This window comes from Salvelinus fontinalis, chromosome 39, assembly GCF_029448725.1.
Source record: "Salvelinus fontinalis isolate EN_2023a chromosome 39, ASM2944872v1, whole genome shotgun sequence".
In the NCBI taxonomy this organism is placed as follows: Eukaryota; Metazoa; Chordata; class Actinopteri; order Salmoniformes; family Salmonidae; genus Salvelinus; species Salvelinus fontinalis.
Window position 1 is genome coordinate 17,455,718 of NC_074703.1, and position 21,272 is coordinate 17,476,989.

At 44.9% G+C, this 21,272-nt stretch overlaps 1 protein-coding gene and 1 pseudogene across 1 annotated transcript; both read left to right on the forward strand.

Moving 5' to 3' along the window:
• Positions 1-90: 90 nt before the first annotated feature.
• On the forward strand, positions 91-11,992 carry LOC129838835 (rab GDP dissociation inhibitor beta-like). The gene is made up of 11 exons (XM_055906054.1): positions 91-252; positions 7,213-7,320; positions 7,656-7,755; positions 8,127-8,261; positions 8,557-8,755; positions 9,054-9,185; positions 9,518-9,617; positions 9,723-9,894; positions 10,295-10,439; positions 10,526-10,580; positions 10,714-11,992. Exons 1-11 carry the CDS (start codon positions 208-210, stop codon positions 10,867-10,869), a joined length of 1,347 nt encoding a protein of 448 aa, XP_055762029.1. The 5' UTR covers positions 91-207; the 3' UTR covers positions 10,870-11,992.
• Positions 11,993-19,785: 7,793 nt separating this feature from the next.
• LOC129838840 (ankyrin repeat and SOCS box protein 13-like) lies at positions 19,786-21,271 on the forward strand (annotated as a pseudogene).
• Position 21,272: the final 1 nt, after the last annotated feature.

Here is a 21,272-nt window from a genome sequence, read left to right on the forward strand (position 1 = left end):
ATGTCCATTGATAAGTACATAATCGATTCATTATCAATACCCAGAAATTTGAGAAATGTTCGCCGTTATTGACAGACTATAGGCTCCTCCCCAACAGTGAAGCAGAATCGCTTGACGTTGAACCGCAGCCCTTTTCGTTTCCAGCTCAGCAGATCTCCATTTTCTTCGGGCCATTATTCAGGAAAAGAGGAGAAAATACTTGGGAAAATGAATGAAGAATACGACGTTATCGTGCTGGGTACCGGACTGACGGTGAGAATTATTTTACCATGCCATTTCGTTCCTTGAATAATCTAAACGATGCCCAGAGGGAATATGTTCCTTCAATTGCCACTTTGTGCTAGCTAGCGTAGTTCAACTATCGGTTGGGCCTAATAAGCTAGCTACCTACTGTCAGTGGTCACGTCTGTCAATGTTTGCATTCACAAATATTTTTCTCAATGAACTTAACTTTCGGTAGCTAGCTAGATAACTAATACGTTTAACGTCATTTAAGGTGGTGACTCAGTCTCATATTCATGCATACTGTTTATCAATCAAGTTGGAAAATCTAGCTGGCATTGGTAGCAAATTGGTTAGCATGATAGCTGGATAGCTACTGTAGCTAATGCCAGCTTTGTTTAGGCTAACGTGTCCCAGTTTGACAGTGTATTGTCCTTTTTTAGTTTTAAAAAGTGTGCATATGCTCTCATGTTGAGTGTGATACAAAGGTAGTGTACTTCGAGTTGGATACTAATTTATGTAACGTTACCATCACCATGCGATGAAGCTTTATTCATGAATTCTTGGATTTTTCAACAGGCGGTGGTTTTGGTTTGTTTTGGGGAGGAGATTCTCCCCGCGATTATTAGTTTAGCTACTGTAGTTAACTTGTAACTAGTTAGCTAATATAACTGGTGTACCTATAGTACACTGATCAGAAATATAAACGCAACATTTAAAAAGATTTTACTGGAGTTATAGTTCATGTAGGAAATCAGTCAATTGAAATAAATTAGGCCCTAATCTATGGATTTCACATGACCCAGAGTACAGATATGCATCTGTTGGTCTGGTTTGACCACCATTTGCATCATGCAACGTGACACATCTCCTTCACATAGAGTTGATTGTGGCTTGTGGAATGTTGTCCCACTCCTCTTCAATGGCTGCGCAAAGTTTTTGGATATTGGCGGGAACTGTAACAAGTTGTCCTACACGTCGATCCAGAGCATTCCAAACATGCTTAATGGGTGAGATGACTGGTGAGTATGCAGGCCATGGTAGAACTGGGACATTTTCAGCTTCCAGGAATTGTGTACAGATCCCTGTGAAATGTGTCTGCATTATGCTTAAACATGAGGTGATGGCGGTGGATGAATGGAACTAAAATGGGCCTCAGGATCTTGTCACAGTATCACTGTGCACTCAAGTTGCCATCAATAAAATGTTATTGTGTTCATTGTCTGTAGCTTATGCCTGCCTACCATAACCCCACCGCCATTTTGGGGCACTCTGTTCACAACGTTGACATCAGCAAACCACTCGCCCACACGACATCGTCTGCCATCTGCCCGGTACAGTTGAAACCGGGATTCATCCACGAAGAGCAAACTTCTCCAGCGTGCCATTGGCCATCGAATGTGAGCATTTGCCCACTGAAGCCGGTGACGACGCCAAACTGCAGTCAGGTCAAGATGACGAGCACGCAGATGAGCTTCCCTGAGACGGTTTCTGACAGTTTGTGCAGAAATTCTTTGGTTATGCAAAACCCCAGTTTCATCTGCTGCCTGGGTGGCTGGTCTCAGACAATCCCGCAGGTGAAGAAGCCAGATGTGGAAGTCCTGCCAAATTCTTTAAAACGGTGTTGGAGGTGGCTTGTGGTAGAGAAATGATCCTGCAACTGCCCTGGTGGACATTCCTGCAGTCAGCATGCCAATAGTACCCTCTCTCAGAACTTGAGACATCTGTGGCATTGTGTTATGTGACAACTGCACATTTTAGAGTGGCCTTTTATTGCCCCCAGAACAAGGTGCACCTGTGTAATGATCATACTGTTTAATCAGCTTCTTGATATGCCAGACCTATCAGTTGGATGGATTATCTTGGCAAAGGAGAAATGTTCACTAAAAGGGATGTAAACAAATTTGTGCACAAAATATGAGAAATAAGCTTTTTATGCATATGGAACATTTCTGGGGTCTTTTATTTCAGCTCATGAAACATGGGACTAACACTATCATGTTGCATATATATTTTTTGTTCAGTATAAATAGCTAGCTAATTCAGTGTTTGTAAAATTATTGCAGGTGTGTCTGTTGTTCACTACCCAATTTCTGAACCTTACTCCACTAAACCTGAATGTAGCGAGCTAATGTTACATAGCTCAGGGTTTCCCAAACTCTGTCCTGCCCAAGCACTGCACAGCTGACTCAAGTAATCAAAGCAAAAACCAAAACGTGCACCCAGGGGGAGCCCAAGGACCGAGTTTTGTAAACCCTGATTTCGCAAGCTAGTTTCTCAAGTTGATTCAGCAGTACTAGTTAATTACTTTGTATCCACTAGCCAGCCAGCAAATTATATTTTTATCAAAGGATATTCTGTCACGGATATTAGTTCTCGTACATTTTGTAGCTAGCTCACAAGAACATACATGGAATCATTGAGAGAACCAAAATGACCGATACTATGTTGTTCCCACTGCTTTACTCAGCTGTAAAACACTTGGTTGAGGCATGACAGGAAAAACTTGATAGAATTTGCTGTACTCTGAGGCCTCACTCAAATGATCTATTTACAGTTTCCTGTCTGTCTCGCATGTCTGACTCGGGTAGGGGAGTGTGCTAAAAAATAACAGTTCAGCAATAGAACACACATACAAGAAGACAATCATACTGTTCCATTGGGAAACAATCCATTGCCAAGGTTTGAAAGCAATACTGTCAATGATATAGGTCCAGCTAGTACCTTTGCTGTCAGTCACACTGACTGTCACACCATGATTACATCATTTAGTAATTCCATATTCCATCCAGGAATTGTGTGAAATCATTCAGAATCCTGTGCAGCCACGTTTTTGTAGTCCACTCCAACAGGATGTGGCAGTCAGGAAGGCATTTTGGCTTGTCAGCGGTAGGGGTAGGCAGCCTGGTTGAGAGTGTTGGTGACTCCTGTGTTGTTTTAGACTGCATATGGGTGTGGTTCGGTCGCGGAGGAACTGAGAGTACAGGGCAAGTTTAAGTTCTGCAAAAGCCAGACAGACCGTTGTCAGAGCTCTGAGGCGTCACGTAGACCTAACTGGCGCCATATACTATGATACAGTGGTAAGATACGAGAGATGGGCTTAGTTCCATCTGATGCAGGTCAACCCTAGCAAGTATCCAGTTCTGTTTGGCATCTATTCAAGCATCTCCCTGCTCGCCATACACTCCACACTGATTGTGGTCCATGTGGTTCCTCTGTGGTTGAGAAAGACATGGTGGGGAAAGGAGAACTGGCTGTTCTGGGATATGTTTTTATTGTATGAATCCTCCTCCCTCTGCAGCTGGGTCCTAGCAAACATCTACCTCTAGTCTCCCCAGCATCTGGGACGTGGCTGGGGGGATGGTGGTGTCCTTGTCCGTCTGTCCCCATACTTAAAGGATGGGCGGCAGGTAGCCTAGTGGTTAGAGCATTGGGCCAATAACCGAAAGGTTGCCAGATCGAATCCCCGAGCTGACAAGGTAAAAATCTGTCGTTCTGCCCCTGAACAAGGCAGTTAACCCACTGTTCCTAGTCCGTCATTGTAAATAAGAATTTGTTCTTAACTGACTTGCTTATTTAAATAAAGGTGAAATTAAAAAAATTAGGCACAGGAGGGCATGGTCATCAATATTATAGCCCCTTTTTTACACCACCACTTGATACTGTTGGTTGTCATGTGATGCCATTAATGTGATTTCATTCTGACCAATCACCTTTTTCCTGATAGAAGGATAGAGGGCTGCAGTAGCGGATGAAACATGGAGGCTAGATTTAGGTAATAACTTTGTCATTCAATTAGAGCAAGGGAAGAAGATGAGTTGATGGTTCTAGTACTGTGTGTGGATCCTGAGAGTGTGCAATGACATTACAGATGCAGTCCAGAGATATTGGATCACAAACCTTTGGAGTCACACATGAAGGAGTTGTGGGGAAATGTCAGCCAGGGTGGCACTATCACACAGTCACTCTTGTTCCCAGCGTGACTCACACTGTGGCCTTTTGAACTTCAGAGAGCCGCCCAACACTTTACCGTCTTCAGAGTGTGCCTCAGTCAGTCACTCATCATAAAAATCCACCTGCTTTTTATAGGGCTGCTGTGTTAAAGATTTAACTGTGAAATCCCCCCCTGACTTCAATGTGTTTTATTGGTTGTGTTTGACTCTTCCTGCATTGAGGATTGGTATCTTCCCATCTCTCACCCTGAGGTTGTGATGCCTAGGCTACCCCCACAGAATGTCAGAGCCTACAGACAGCAGGGCTGCCTGAGTCACATGCCACTCAAATTTGTGTCTGAAAGGCATCCGTTTACTGCCATATATTCTTCTGGAAGTTACAGCACAAAAAAAATTATATATGTTTTGTCACACCAGATAGTGAAATGTGTTGTTTAACAAGGTCAACCATAGTAGAACGGCGCCCCTGGAGCAAATTGGGCTTAACTGCCTTGACAGCCTTGACACGTCGACAGGTTTCTCACCTCGACGGCTCGGGTATTCAAACCAGCAACCTTTTTCCTTACTGGCCCAACACTCTAACCACTTGGCTACCTGCCACCCTCCATGTATATTTAATGGATTTACAAAACCGTGATGAGAAACAAGGACAATTTTACGCCACACAACCAAATTGAGAATAAGTCTCCAGCCTTCCTCTGATTGTCTTCCTAAATGAATAGGGAAATATGAATTCCTTCCCACATGGTGGAGTTTAGACATTTGCTGAGGTATTTTTCTCTAAGCCGAAATCCTCAAGACACGTTTGGACTTTCAGTTGCACCTTTCATTTTGCCCTTTTCCCACAAAAGAAATACTTCTGTAAATACTTGGTAGTAATTGGTACTAAAATGGTAATTTGGTCATTATGGATGGAACATCAAAGGCAAGTGCCAAAGGCATTACCTGCAACCTTTTCTACGATGCCTTTTATGAAACAGACGTACCTCATGTGCTTGTGGTTGACTACCAGTCAGTGAGATGAGCACATGCCCCCACTGCGGATCTGCAGCACAGGCAGTCCTACATCTTTAATCTCACGTTGAGTGACATCAATGCTTCTCTCTGAGAGTGGACATTGATTTTTTCCCCCCTGAGAGACCTGACCGGTCAGTGCTTTTTTTAGCTCAGTAAAAGTCCCTGTTTGTCAAACATTATGGTCTGAAAATGCAGTGGTGAGGAAATGATACTTCCCTTACCTTAAACTTGCCCAGCCCCAGACAGAGGGGTTGGCTAGGGCTAGCATGGGGCAGGCAAGTGGGTCAGGGACCCTGTATCCCCATGGTGACGGGAACAGCAGAGGTGGGGTGCTGTTTTTGTCCACCAGAGCCCTGTCCTAAGTTGCCCTGATCTGAATGCTGCTGACTCTAGGGAGATGGAAACTTAAACAATAGCCACACCAGAGTCACTTCCTGTGACATAATGCATTGTGTAAGACCTGGCAGCAGTGTACACCAGGAGTGTGGAATCATGATGCTGTGGTGTCCTGCTTGTCGTATTATTAGTCATTGTCAACACAGTGTAGCCTATAAAATAGGCCTCTACCACAAACACAACCTGTCACCTCTTCTCCCATATTATATTAAATCTGAGTCATTCCACGGTCTTATCTAGGGTGATTTGTTACAGTAAGATCAAATATTGTGGATTCAATATGTAGGCAGAAGCTACTGGATGAGGTAACCCTCTGTCAGCACAGTGTTCTGAATCAGGTCGCATTTCAGTTGAACTTCTTTTCTGAATAAAGTCCATGGAATCACATGACGCAGAGTGTTTTGCTGCTTCTACAAAGCAGCTGCCGTAATCTTAAGGCCTTTTGAAAGACGGTGGGAATTCGAGAGTCAGTCACACGCGCGCACTTTTTCCTCTGGCCGGCCGGCAATACTGTACCAGGCAGCCCGTGATTCTTGACTAACTTTGGGGAAACTATTGCCTTGACAGAGGAACTCGAATCGCAGCCTAGCACTGCAAAGGGAGAAACAGAAAGCTGCTGATCGGCAGCTTGGTTGTCCTATCTAGCCTAAATTCCGTCTTTTAAATGGAGTGTGAGTTGAATTGGACGCTCAAACCTACTCCCCTCTCTGCATAGCTCCCCTCTTCAGCGGCCATTTCTAAAACCCTTTATTTTGTGGCGACACTGTCACTACAGACTGCCTCTACTCTAGAATGACAGAGAATGTTGAATAGAGTTCTGTGTTGTAGATTCTAGAATCTCCTTCTCTACTGTTAAACATACTGAATTAACTCTGTGACTCTGGTCCCATCCACGCCCCCCCTCTCCTCCACTGCCCTCTTATCAAAAGTGGCGAACACACACCAGCACTGATGCCATCTTCAGTCACAGCCTTAGCAGGTCATGGTAGTTAGGCTACATAAGTCTACTCTCCCAGAAGATTCAACAGTAGATTTAATGTTTGTCTGTTGTGTCATATCAATCCTATTTTTATGAAATTCCTGCTTATTAGGCTAAATGATTGCTTACACTATATAATCAGTGTTAATCCATCTTAAGTACACACACGACTAGCAGAGGGGAAGCATGGGTAGATCACTAGCATTAGCTATCATTAGAGACCCTGCCAGCTAGACTGGTCCACTGTTGCCAGCCACACAGTCAGTTATCAGATTGGAGCATGAAAAGACAGGGAAAAACCAGACAGGGACCACATTCATTACTTTGACTACATCTGCGACAAAGCCTCAAATGTTTCCTTGTCTAGTTGAATCTGGGCTGTGTGGAATGTGAGTCTTTTAGTGCATTTTCTGCCGTAACGAGACCGTGACTGTCTGCCATTATGAAACACAATCCTATCTGGCGAAGAAGAAAAAACTGATACCAGCAATATTCATACAACAATACAATCTCAAACATGAAAATCAATATCTATGATTGAATTATCATTCCAAATGTTTGACCTGTGCGATATTGGCAACTATCCAGGTTTAAGTGATTTGTGTGATGCTCAAACCCCTCTCCTTCCTGCCTCTCGTCCAATAGGAATGCATCCTGTCAGGGATCATGTCGGTGAAGGGGAAGAAGGTCTTGCACATGGACCGGAACTCCTACTACGGGGCAGAGAGTGCCTCCATCACTCCCCTGGAGGATGTAAGTCAACCTCTGACCTCTGAGGCACTGACCCCTAAGGCCAATTTCAACAGGCCACACAAGACACAAACTAAGACTGCACCATTCTCTTACACAAGATAACAGGCAGGATGCCTACTCACCCATTTCCCAGAAATGTTTGTAACCGTATGAATCTGAATGAGGAGGCATGAGAAAGAGAACAAGGAACTAAGCATACAAATCTGAATATCCTTAAAAATGGGTGACAGCACATGATCAATATAGTCACAGTTGCTGCTTATATATGCACTCTGTTGTATTCCTCTTGGCTAAATTGCTGCTTCAACAAAATGGCAAATGATTCTCTCTTTTAGCTGTATAAACGCTTCAGTCTCCCAGGCGCCCCACCGGAGTCCATGGGAAAAGGCCGGGACTGGAATGTGGACCTCATCCCAAAGTTCCTCATGGCCAACGGTAAACACTAATCACCACTTTTTATTATGTATTATATTAACTAGGGCCAGGAGTTTTCCTGACCATGTCACCAGACAAGGAACAACTCTGGGCCTTAGATATAACACTTCATCCTTGGTCTCAGGGGAAAAGGGATGAATACCAAAAATGTGATTCTGGAATATTCAGTAGTTGGGTCGTGGCCATATTTGATAGTGCGACTGATCTTGTTGCCTAGCAATGATTGGATGTGGTTGACAGGATGAGGCAACAGAGAGAACTTTCAATTTGAAGACTAATGAAGCTGTATATGTAAAAGTGATTGGATTGAACTTTATTCTCTTAACCTGTCTGGGAAAGGTAACACTGATTTGTCTGTCTGACCTGTGCAGGTCAGTTGGTCCGCATGCTGCTGATCACACAGGTGACGCGATACCTGGACTTCAAGGTGATCGAAGGCAGCTTCGTCTACAAAAAGGGCAGCATCTACAAAGTGCCCTCCACTGAGACCGAGGCCCTGGCATCCAGTGAGTGGTACAGGGGGACTATGGGAAATAGAGGAGAGGTTGGGTTTTGTAGTTTTTATGTCTGATAAGCTCAGGTTAACTCTGCATACAGTAAACTTGTAATCAAGTCTAATATCCATCTGGCTTCCAGCAGTCTAAAACAGTGAATTGTTGACATGTCATACGTCAAAATGTCTTACTGTCATCACAGCTCCTCACAAATAACCTCTTCCTGGTTCTGTATTGTCTTGCTTTTCAGCTCTCAATCATGTAGATAATTAGCTACCCCTGAATAGCACAACTCTCTCCCATACAGGTCTGATGGGGCTGTTTGAGAAACGGCGCTTCAGGAAGTTCCTGGTTTTCGTGGCTAACTTCGATGAAAACGACCCCAAGACCATGGAGGGCGTGGACCCCAACAAGACGACGATGAGGGACGTGTTCAAGAAGTTTGACCTGGGCCAGGACGTCATCGACTTCACAGGACACTCCCTCGCCCTCTACCGGACAGACGAGTGAGTCACCTGCATCATCTTATTGGCTGAGCCAGAGATGGAAAGTGTTCGGACATTTTGGGGTTAACTAAAAAGCAAGAAGAATTCCAGGTAGTCTTGTTTGCAGTTGCACTACGTTGATTATCAGATTTCGGGATATAGCAATATTCTGAGACTGTGATAAATGTCACCGTTATGATATACCTTTTAGATGACAGGGTGTCAAAGGTAGTCATTATATTTTCCATTCTTTCAAGAAACTTGGTTCTATATTCAAAGAAAGCACTGTATTCATTCTTGTCTCTCCCCTCTCTCTCAGGTACCTGGACCTGCCTTGCATGGACTCGCTAAACAGGATCAAGCTGTACAGTGAGTCTCTGGCCAGATATGGCAAGAGTCCGTACCTCTACCCCCTCTACGGCCTGGGGGAGCTACCCCAAGGGTTCGCCAGGTAAGGCTCAACTCTGACCTCTAAACCTCTATCATTTTCCGTCTAGCTGCCTTTTTGTATCATCCGTGTTTTGGCTTGTTGACTTTCACTATGCAAATAAAAGTTTGACTCATTTGAATCCAAATACAATGTTCAGCAGTATGCCCAATGATTACTTCTTATTTTGCTGTTGGACTGTTCGAATTTAGATGGGTCTTTTTCAAAGTGTGCTATTTCTTGAAAGTATACAATAGAATTCTGAACCGTGTGCTTCTAGTTAAAATTGACATTGTCAGAGAATTGAACATGCTTTACATAATCTCTCCCTCTCGTTCCCTGTCTCCTTCCTGTAGACTAAGTGCTATCTACGGAGGAACCTACATGCTGAACAAGCCCATTGAGGAGATTGTCATGGAGGATGGAAAAGTAGTGGGAGTCAAGTCTGAGGGAGAGGTAAAAATCGTATTTCTCCCCGGCTTATATAGATGCCATACTCTGAGGACTAGAGGAAGGCATATGTAATCTTAGCGCTAATACTTAACCTATTCCCCCCCTTAGATCGCCCGCTGTAAGCAGCTGATCTGCGATCCCAGCTATCTAATGGACCGCACAACCAAGGTCGGTCAGGTGATCCGGGTCATCTGCATCATGAACCACCCCATCAAGAACACCAGCGACGCCAACTCCTGCCAGATCATCATCCCCCAAAACCAGGTCAACAGGAAGCACGGTGAGCCCCACTGCAGGAAGTGATGTCACCACGCAAGGCCCCTATGGAAACAACGCATGAGATTTATGAATTGAACATGAGACCATCTTCACGCTCAACTACCCAAAAGTATTGAGTACTCTACTTAAGACTGAGATGATACTAACATCACGTAGCAGGTGTAAAATAAATGCCTGAGGGGGGTTCCCACATCTGGGTTTAAGGGGAAAAGGAAGCTAGTTTGAAGATCTGTATCCCTGAAAACTGTTTCCCCTGACCCCGCTGAGGGTGAGATGATGGTGAATCAAATGAATCTTTGAAGGGTGGCATGGACCTAACCATATCACTGCCCCAAATCGCACCCAACTCGGACAAGGAGTGAAATATTGAATTGACTAATCTTTTTTCTTCTTTTTTTCAGATATCTACGTGTGCATGATCTCCTATACTCATAATGTGGCAGCACAGGGGAAGTATGTGGCCATCGTCAGCACCACAGTGGAGACGGACAACCCTGAGATGGAGGTCAAACCAGCCATGGACCTGCTGGAGCCTGTCGAGCAGAAGTACGAGCCTCATCACTAAACTGTTGTTGGATGTCTCCCACTAGTCTTTACTACGGTCATGTTGACTTTGTCATTTCTTTCTGCAGGTTTGTGAGCATCAGTGACCAGTACGCACCAACTGACATGGGTGCTGAAAGCCAGGTGGGTCCATTACTTCTGTTTGTTTCTGCTTAACCCAGTCAAATCCAGTGGCCTTGTGTTAACAAAAATACAATTATTGCTTGTTTTGTTTGCCTGTGTTTAACCATCTATTGTTTTCTTTTTGTTGGCGTAGATCTTCATGTCCCGTACCTACGACGCTACCACCCACTTCGAGACCACCTGCGACGACATCAAGGACATCTACAAGCGGATGACGGGAACCGAATTTGACTTTGCCGAGATGGAGCGCAAGAAGAACGATATCTTCGGCGACGCAGCTGACCAGTAGAGAAACGAGCGAGTCTGCAACACTCGTGAATATCAGATATTTGCCACCGACAACTGAAATCTTAAAAAAATAAGGAAAACCATCCACAAATATAGATAAATGGGCTGGCTGACGATCCAAGTATATGTTTTGCCCGTTATGGAAGTTCACCCTATATATGAAGTTACAATATAGCATCGCTGGAAAAGGGGTCCAGGCGGGAGTTATGCATTTTCTAATGGCATTCAGACAGTTGTTGCACTGAACATTGGTATACATACGCCCTACATTCTTTTTCATTATGTAACTGATAATTTTCTCTCCTGGATGAGGGCGTTTAGTCCAAATATGTCAAATCAATTGATCAATCAAAAGAAAACAGTACCACAGTTTGGGAGGGTCAAATCTTTTCTGTTCAAATACTAAAAATAAATAATGCAACCATGTAAAAGCATAAGTGTTTTGGGGAAGTGAATCATGAAATGTGATCAGATCAGTTGTATTTTTCTTGTCAGGTGTTTTTGTTGTGAGGGAGGTGAGTGAGTGGCTTGGCTTGTTCCAGTTATAACGAAGCAATATTCCTAACAGGCCGTAACCAAAAAAGGGTTTGGCCACCAAAGCTTCATTTGACCACCAAAACCTTGTGAGAGAGAGGAAGCTTTTAATTGTTTCCTGTTACCAGCTAATATAAATACTCCCATCGATTGTGATTGGGGGGGCCTTGTTTTTTGTTTTCATTTATCATCTCCCTTGTCCTAGTGGCTCATCTCCAGCCTCTAGTAGGCAGCCCTGGGCAAGGCATCTTACTGCACATAGGCCAAGCCACTGAACGAGCAAGTGTAGTCCAACTACCTGGACCTGTTTGCAGCAGCTCGAGTAACCCATAATGTAATAGAATACTATTCTTTCCTTTACTATTAAATATGAACAGACCCAAGCAGACTGAAGCAGGTTGGGAATTTGTGGTGAGGTTGACTAATTGCTTTAAAAGGACCAAATGTCTACTATGGCAGTATTGATATGACAACAGCCCTGTTTAAATGTCATCAATGTAAAAAAAAAAAAAAAAAAAAAGATTACAAAAAGACGGTGCTCAAATGATTTCTGTACTGCAAAGTAAAAATTAACTTGTGAAAAAACTAAAGTATTTGTTGTCCTTATTCAGTAGTGAGTCGATGTGAGTATTACTGTCTGATGGGCTTTTGTGTGGTCATTTGAGTATCAGGAGCTCTGCCTTTGACACTTCCTCTTTAATACTACACTGCTCAAAAAAATAAAGGGAACGCTTAAACAATACAATGTAACTCCAAGTCAATCACACTTCTGTGAAATCAAACTGTCCACTTAGGAAGCAACACTGATTGACAATAAATTTCACATGCTGTTGTGGAAATTATAGGCAATGAGCAAGACACCCCCCAAAAAAGGAGTGATTCTGCAGGTGGTGACCACAGACCACTTCTCAGTTCCTATGCTTCCTGGCTGATGTTTTGGTCACTTTTGAATGCTGGCGGTGCTCTCACTCTAGTGGTAGCATGAGACGGAGTCTACAACCCACACAAGTGGCTCAGGTAGTGCAGTTCATCCAGGATGGCACATCAATGCGAGCTGTGGCAAAAAGGTTTGCTGTGTCTGTCAGCGTAGTGTCCAGAGCATGGAGGCGCTACCAGGAGACAGGCCAGTACATCAGGAGACGTGGAGGAGGCCGTAGGAGGGCAACAACCCAGCAGCAGGACCGCTACCTCCGCCTTTGTGCAAGGAGGTGCACTGCCAGTGCCCTGCAAAAGGACCTCCAGCAGGCCACAAATGTGCATGTGTCAGCATATGCTCTTACAAGGGGTCTGAGGATCTCATCTCTGTACCTAATGGCAGTCAGGCTACCTCTGGCGAGCACATGGAGGGCTGTGCGGCCCCACAAAGAAATGCCACCTCACACCATGACTGACCCATCGCCAAACCGGTCATGGTGGAGGATGTTGCAGGCAGCAGAACGTTCTCCACGGCGTCTCCAGACTCTGTCACGTGCTCATGTGCTCAGTGTGAACCTGCTTTCATCTGTGAAGAGCACAGGGCGCCAGTGGCGAATTTGCCAATCTTGGTGTTCTCTGGCAAATGCCAAACGTCCTGCACGGTGTTGGGCTGTAAGCACAACCCCCACCTGTGGACGTCGGGCCCTCATACCACCCTCATGGAGTCTGCTTCTGACCGTTTGAGCAGACACATGCACATTTGTGGCCTGCTGGAGGTCATTTTGCAGGGCGCTGGCAGTGCACCTCCTTGCACAAAGGCGGAGGTAGCGGTCCTGCTGCTGGGTTGTTGCCCTCCTACGGCCTCCTCCACGTCTCCTGATGTACTGGCCTGTCTCCTGGTAGTGCCTCCATGCTCTGGACACTACGCTGACAGACACAGCAAACCTTTTTGCCACAGCTCGCATTGATGTGCCATCCTGGATGAACTGCACTACCTGAGCCACTTGTGTGGGTTGTAGACTCCGTCTCATGCTACCACTAGAGTGAGAGCACCGCCAGCATTCAAAAGTGACCAAAACATCAGCCAGGAAGCATAGGAACTGAGAAGTGGTCTGTGGTCACCACCTGCAGAATCACTCCTGTTTTGGGGGTGTCTTGCTAATTGCCTAAAATTTCCACCTTTTGTCTATTCCATTTGCACAACAGCATGTGAAATTTATTGTCAATCAGTGTTGCTTCCTAAGTGGACAGTTTGATTTCACAGAAGTGTGATTGACTTGGAGTTACATGGTGTTGTTTAAGTGTTCCCTTTATTTTTTTGAGCAGTGTATTTTATGATATCATCAACCTAAACTGTCTGCTGAAGCATCTATGAACTTTGCACTGAAGAGGATATTTGAGTTATTTATTGATGCAGGACTAAAAACAGAAAAGAACAGTCTGATTCTTATGACAAAGACCATCCTTTAATGAAGTGCAAAGATTACTCTGGGTTTGGTGAATTCCTGTATTGGCTGGTTGGTATTAATATGGCAGCCTATTTGTAACCGTTTTAATGTCTAATGGTAAAATGCACTGTTAACATGGCATGTCCACAGAATCAAAAAGCTGTTACATGTTTGGTCCTTCAAAGTCCCAAGTAAATCAAAATCCCAAGTAAGTAGTAACATTAACATGGTGCCTTCTAATTGCAGTCGCTGTACTCATAATATACAGGAGAACGATCGCCTTACGGCGAGGATAGCTGTGCTGCAAGCCCAGTTTCAGACGCAATCGTTAGGCAAGGGTAATTTCAGTGTAGGAAAGGATGAAACAGCGTCTGTGCCACCAGTAAGTACAGATAGTAGTATAAATCCCCTCGCACGGTCCCCGCAGCCGGACAACTTTCTCATGGCTTCTGGAGGGAAATGCTGTAGGAATGCTCAACCGGTGACAGAAACTTTCAACAGGTTCTCCCCGTTAAGCAGCGAGTCGGAGTCTGAGGCCAAGCCTTCTCTTGTATCTACTCCTCCCGTTACGGGGTCTGAGACGCCGAAGCTTCCCACCATTAGCTCTGACAAATTGAAAACCCTAGTCATTGGCGACTCCATTACCCGCAGTATTAGACTTAAAACGAATCATCGAGCGATCATACACTGTTTACCAGGGGGCAGGGCTACCGACGTTAAGGCTAATCTGAAGATGGTGCTGGCTAAAGCTAAAACTGGCGAGTATAGAGATATTGTTATCCACGTCGGCATCAACGATGTTAGGATGAAACAGTCAGAGGTCACCAAGCGCAACATAGCTTCAGAGTGTAAATCAGCTAGAAAGATGTGTCGGCATCGAGTAATTGTCTCTGGCCCCCTCCCAGTTAGGGGAAGTGACGAGCTCTACAGCAGAGTCTCACAACTCAATCGCTGGTTGAAAACTGTTTTCTGCCCCTCCCAAAAGATAGAATTTGTAGATAATTGGCCCTCTTTCTGGGACACACCCACAAACAGGACCAAGCCTGGCCTGCTGAGGAGTGACGGACTCCATCCTAGCTGGAGGGGTGCTCTCATTTTATCTACCAACATAGACAGGGCTCTAACTCCTCTAGCTCCACAATGAAATACGGTGCAGGCCAGGCAGCAGGCTGTTAGCCAGCCTGTCAGCTTAATGGAGTCTGCCACTAGCACAGTCAGTGTAGTCAGCTCAGCTATCTCCATTGAGACTGTGTCTGTGCCTCGACCTAGGTTGGGCAAAACTAAACATGGCGGTGTTCGCCTTAGCAATCTCACTAGGATAAAGACCTCCTCCATTCCTGCCATTATTGAAAGAGATTGTGATACCTCACATCTCAAAATAGGGCTACTTAATGTTAGATCCCTCACTTCAAAGGCAGTTATAGTCAATGAACTAATCACTGATCATAATCTTGATGTGATTGGCCTGACTGAAACATGACTTAAGCCTGATGAATTTACTGTGTTAAATGAGGCCTCACCTCCTGGTTACACTAGTGACCATATCCCCCGTGCATCCCGCAAAGGCGGAGGTGTTGCTAATACGTTTTCGTCTTTTGAGCTTCTAGTCATGAAATCTATGCAGCCTACTCAATCACTTTTTATAGCTACTGTTTACAGGCCTCCTGTCACGTTCTGACCATAGTTCTTTTGTGTTTTCTTTGTTTTAGTGTTGGTCAGGACGTGAGCTGAGTGTGCATTCTATGTTGTGTGTCTAGTTTTCCGTTTCTATGTTTGGCCTGATATGGTTCTCAATCAGAGGCAGGTGTTAGTCATTGTCTCTGATTGGGAACCACATTTAGGTAGCCTGTTTTGTGTTGGGTTTTGTGGGTGGTTGTCTTCTGTCGTTGTGTATTGCACCAGATAGGACTGTTTCGATTTTGCCACATTTGTTATTTTTGTAATTTTGTAGTGTTCACGTTTATCGTCTTTATTAAAACATGTTGAACACTAACCACGCTGCGCTTTGGTCCTCTCCTTCGTCCACAGAAGAAAGCCGTTACACCTCCTGGGCCATATACAGCGTTCCTCACTGAGTTCCCTGAATTGCTATCGGACCTTGTAGTCATAGCAGATAATATTCAAATTTTTGGTGATTTTAATATTCACATGGAAAAGTCCACAGACCCACTCCAAAAGGCTTTCGGAGCCATCATCGACTCAGTAGGTTTTGTCCAACATGTCTCTAGACCTACTCACTGCCACAGTCATACTCTGGACCTAGTTTTGTCCCATGGAATAAATGTTGTAGATCTTAATGTTTTTCCACAAAATCCTGGACTATCGGACCACCATTTTATTACGTTTGCAATCGCAACAAATAATCTGCTCAGACCCCAACCAAGGAGCATCAAAAGTCGTGCTATAAATTCTGACAACACAAAGATTCCTTGATGCCCTTCCAGACTCCTTCTGCCTACCCAAGGACGTCAGAGGACAGAAATCAGTTAACCACCTAACTGAGGAACTCAATTTAACCTTGCGCAATACCCTAGATGCAGTTGCACCCCTAAAAACTAAAAACATTTGTCATAAGAAACTAGCTCCCTGGTATACAGAAAATACCCGATCTCTGAAGAAAGCTTCCAGAAAATTGGAACGGAAATGGCGCCACACCAAACTGGAAGTCTTCCGACTAGCTTGGAAAGACAGTACCGTGCAGTATCGAAGAGCCCTCACTGCTGCTCAATCATCCTATTTTTCCAACTTAATTGAGGAAAATAAGAATAATCCAAAATTCTATTTTTGATACTGTTGCAAAGCTAACTAAAAAGCAGCATTCCCCAAGTGAGGATGGCTTTCACTTCAGCAGTAATAAATTCATTAACTTCTTTGAGGAAAAGATCATGATCATTAGAAAGCAAATTACGGACTCCTCTTTAAATCTGCATATTCCTCCAAAGCTCAGCTGTCCTGAGTCTGCACAACTCTGCCAGGACCTAGGATCAATAGAGACACTTAAGTGTTTTAGTACTATATCTCTTGACACAATGATGAAAATAATCATGGCCTCTAAACCTTCAAGCTGCATACTGGACCATATTCCAACTAAACTACTTAAAGAGCTGCTTCATGTGCTTGGCCCTCCTATGTTGAACATAATAAACGGCTCTCTATCCACCCGATGTGTACCAAACTCACTAAAAGTGGCAGTAGTAAAGCCTCTCTTGAAAAAGCCAAACCCAGAAAATATAAAAAACTATCGGCCTATATCGAATCTTCCATTCCTCTCAAAAAATGTTGAAAAAGCTGTTGCGCAGCAACTCACTGCCTTCCTGAAGACAAACAATTTATACAAAATGCTTCAGTCTGGTTTTAGACCCCATCATAGCACTGAGACTGCACTTGTGAAGGTGGTAAATGGCGTCAGACCGAGGCTCTGCATCTGTCCTCGTGCTACTAGACCTTAGTGCTGCCTTTGATACCATCGATCACCACATTCTTTTGGAGAGATTGGAAACCCAAATTGGTTTACACGGACAAGTTCTGGCCTGGTTTAGATCTTATCTGTCGGAAAGATATCAGTTTGTCTCTGTGAATGGTTTGTCCTCTGACAAATTAACTGTACATTTCGGTGTTCCTCAAGGTTCCGATTTAGGACCACTATTGTTTTCACTATATATTTTACCTCTTGGGGATGTCATTCGAAAACATAATGTTAACTTTCACAGCTATGCGGATGACACACAGCTGTACATTTCAATGAAACATGGTGAAGCCTCAAAATTGCCCTCGCTAGAAGCCTGTGTTTCAGACATAAGGAAGTGGATGGCTGAAAACTTTCTACTTTTAAACTCGGACAAAAACAGAGATGCTTGTTCTAGGTCCCAAGAAACAAAGAGATCTTCTGTTGAATCTGACAATTAATCTTGATGGTTGTAAAGTCGTCTCAAATAAAACTGTGAAGGCCCTCGGCGTTACTCTGGACCCTGATCTCTCTTTTGACGAACATATCAAGACTGTTTCAAGGACAGCTTTTTTCCATCTACGTAACATCGCAAAAATCAGAAATGTTCTGTCCAAAAATGATGCAGAAAAATTGATCCATGCTTTTGTTACTTCTAGGTTAGACTACTGCAATGCTCTACTTTCCGGCTACCCGGATAAAGCACTAAATAAACTTCAGTTAGTGCTAAATACAGCTGCTAGAATCCTGACTAGAACCCAAAAATTTGATCATATTACTCCAGTGCTAGCCTCCCTACACTGGCTTCCTATTAAGGCAAGGGCTGATTTCAAGGTTTTACTGTTAACCTACAAAGCGTTACATGGGCTTGCTCCTACCTATCTTTCCGAGTTGGTCCTACCGTACATACCTACACGTACGCTACGGTCACAAGACGCAGGCCTCCTAATTGTCCCTAGAATTTCTAAGCAAACAGCTGGAGGCAGGGCTTTCTCCTATAGATCTCCATTTTTATGGAATGGTCTGCCTACCCATGTGAGAGACGCAGACTCGGTCTCAACCTTTAAGTCTTTATTGAAGACTCATCTCTTCAGTAGGTCATACGATTGAGTGTAGTCTGGCCCAGGAGTGTGAAGGTGAACGGAAAGGCTCTGGAGCAACGAACCGCCCTTGCTGTCTGGCCGGTTCCCCTCTCTCCACTGGGATTCTCTGCCTCTAACCCTATTACAGGGGCTGAGTCACTGGCTTACTGGTGCTCTTTCATGCCGTACCTAGGAGGGGTGCGTCACTTGAGTGGGTTGATTTACTGACGTGATCTTCCTGTCTGGGTTGGCGCCCCCCCTTGGGTTGTGCCGTGGCGGAGATCTTTGTGGACTATACTCAGCCTTGTCTCAGGATGGTAAGTTGGTGGTTGAAGGTATCCCTCTAGTGGTGTGGGGGCTGTGCCTTGGCAAAGTGGGTGGGGTTATGTCCTTCCTGTTTGGCCCTGTCCGGGGGTATCATCGGATGGGGCCACAGTGTCTCCTGACCCCTCCTGTCTCAGCCTCCAGTATTTATGCTGCATTAGTTTATGTGTCTGGGGGCTAGGGTCAGTTTGTTATATCTGGAGTACTTCTGTCTTATCCGGTGTCCTGTGTGAATTTAAGTATGCTCTCTCTAATTCTCTCTTTCTTTCTCTCTCTCGGAGGACCTGAGCCCTAGGACCATGCCTCAGGACGACCTGACATGATGACTCCTTGCTGTCCCCAGTCCACCTGGCCGTGCTGCTGCTCCAGTTTCAACTGTTCTGCCTGCGGCTATGGAACCCTGACCTGTTCACCGGACGTGCTACCTGTCCCAGACCTGCTGTTTTCAACTCTCTAGAGACCGCAGGAGCGGTAGAGATACTGTTAATGATCGGCTATGAAAAGCCAACTGACATTTACTCCTGAGGTGCTGCACCCTCGACAACTACTGTGATTATTATTATTTGACCATGCTGGTCATTTATGAACATTTGAACATCTTGGCCATGTTCTGTTATAATCTCCACCCGGCACAGCCAGAAGAGGACTGGCCACCCCTCATAGCCTGGTTCCTCTCTTGGTTTCTTCCTAGGTTTTGGCCTTTCTATGGAGTTTTTCCTAGCCAACATGCTTCTACACCTGCATTGCTTGCTGTTTGGAGTTTTAGGCTGGGTTTCTGTACAGCACTTTGAGATATCAGCTGATGTACGAAGGGCTAAATAAATACATTTGATCTGATTTGATCTCAAGCTTAGAACTACAACTCCCAGAAGCCTATGTGGCTTCCCTGTCCTTATCGTAATATATATCGTCACATGGACCCTGTTCCTATAAATAAACCCAGTCCACCCATGTTGATTCTGTTTCTGTCACGCTAATATTTCACAATAAAAAATCCTGCAATAATGGAAATGACAGCGCCACAGCGTTCTAACTTTGGAAATATTGTTTTGCTTTTATTCATTGCCCAACAATGTTCATTGGATGAACGCATAATTGCGCAACCAAAGCGTAAATACGCAGGAGGTCGCGTTTGTGCCAGAGCCTCTCCCCTTCCTACTAGGGTTTTGGGCAGACCAAACCGCGTTTCATGAGGCGGGTCCTTAGGCAGGGCCCTCAGGTGAAACAGCTGATTGAGGGTGGCACATCTGTAAACATGGTGACAGTAGACAACATCACTCCTCTCCATGACGCATGCATCCAGGGACATCCAAACTTTGCCTGACTGCTACTAGATGCAGGGGCTCAGGTGAGGCAGCTACAGTAGGGCTAAATATATAGAGCTGTAGCAAGAGACACCAATACACCTAGAGCATGTGTACCAGTAGTGGTCCCCCTCCGCCCATCTCTTCATACCTTCCTCTTTACCCCCTCTCCCCCAGGTGGACATGAGGACCATCCATGGTAGCACTCCTCTCTGTAACGCCTGTGCTGCGAGGAGCCTGGACTGTGCAAAGATGCTGCTGGAACATGGAACCAAAGTCAACCCCTCCCTCACAGCCCTCACTGCCTCTCCCCTGCACGAGGCCTGCATAAAGGGTAAGACTGGGGAATGATGAGGGGGTATATGAATGGGGAAATGGTGATAAGGCACGGTCAGGTGGACTGGAGGAGGGAGAAAACAGAGCAGGAGAGGGAAGACTGACCAGGATAGGAGGGAAGAGACTAGTGGAATATGTTTTAACAGGAGAAAGAGAGGTAAGAGGACTGGAGGAAGAGGTAAGGCGATAAGGGGTAGCACTAGGGTGAGTGAAGTAGGAGTGCAAGAGAAGGGGTGGGTGTGAGGAGGATGCACCATATGTGTATAGATGTGTGTGAGAACTTCATATCCAATGAAACCATTTTGTATCCGTCTATATACTGTAGGTAATGCAGATATAGCGAAGCTAATGATAGCGCATGGAGCCTTGCTAGAGGCCTTTGACCTCCAGTTCGGTACCCCGCTACATGCTGCCTGTGCCACGGAGCATGTGGACTGTGCCAGGGTGCTGCTCAAAGCAGGTGAGGATGGGGACAAAGAGGAAAACATTGTCTCAGGCGACTGCTGTATTCATATCAATGGCTCTGCATGGCCATACAGTGTTTATGAATACGTTTTACATACAAGTATTTGTTATGCTGGGCGGACACTGTAGAATTTAATTCTGCCACAAAGCCACATTTTCCTGAACAATGCTTACAGTATTATGAAAGTAAGTCTAGAGGCAATAATATTTTCCATTTGTGATTCCATCCCTTGTGACTTTTGTCATTGTGGCTGTCTGGTTATCTCTAGGTAATCCTCTGAGTCTGCAGCAACTTAGCAGAGTGGCTCTGAGGACGTTGCTGGGTACCAGAGCTGTGGAGGTTGTTGCTGGGTACCAGAGCTCTGGAGGTCATAGGTCAACTGGACATATCTCAACGTACCATCAGCTCCATTCTCTGAGACATGAGGGGTGCTGATGCCGCCTTATGAACTGACTCATGGATGGATTTTAAAAAAAATATCAGGAAAAGGAAAAAGCTTGAATACTAAGTTGGGACACATCTCATCTTCTGCATATGTTTTGTTTACTGT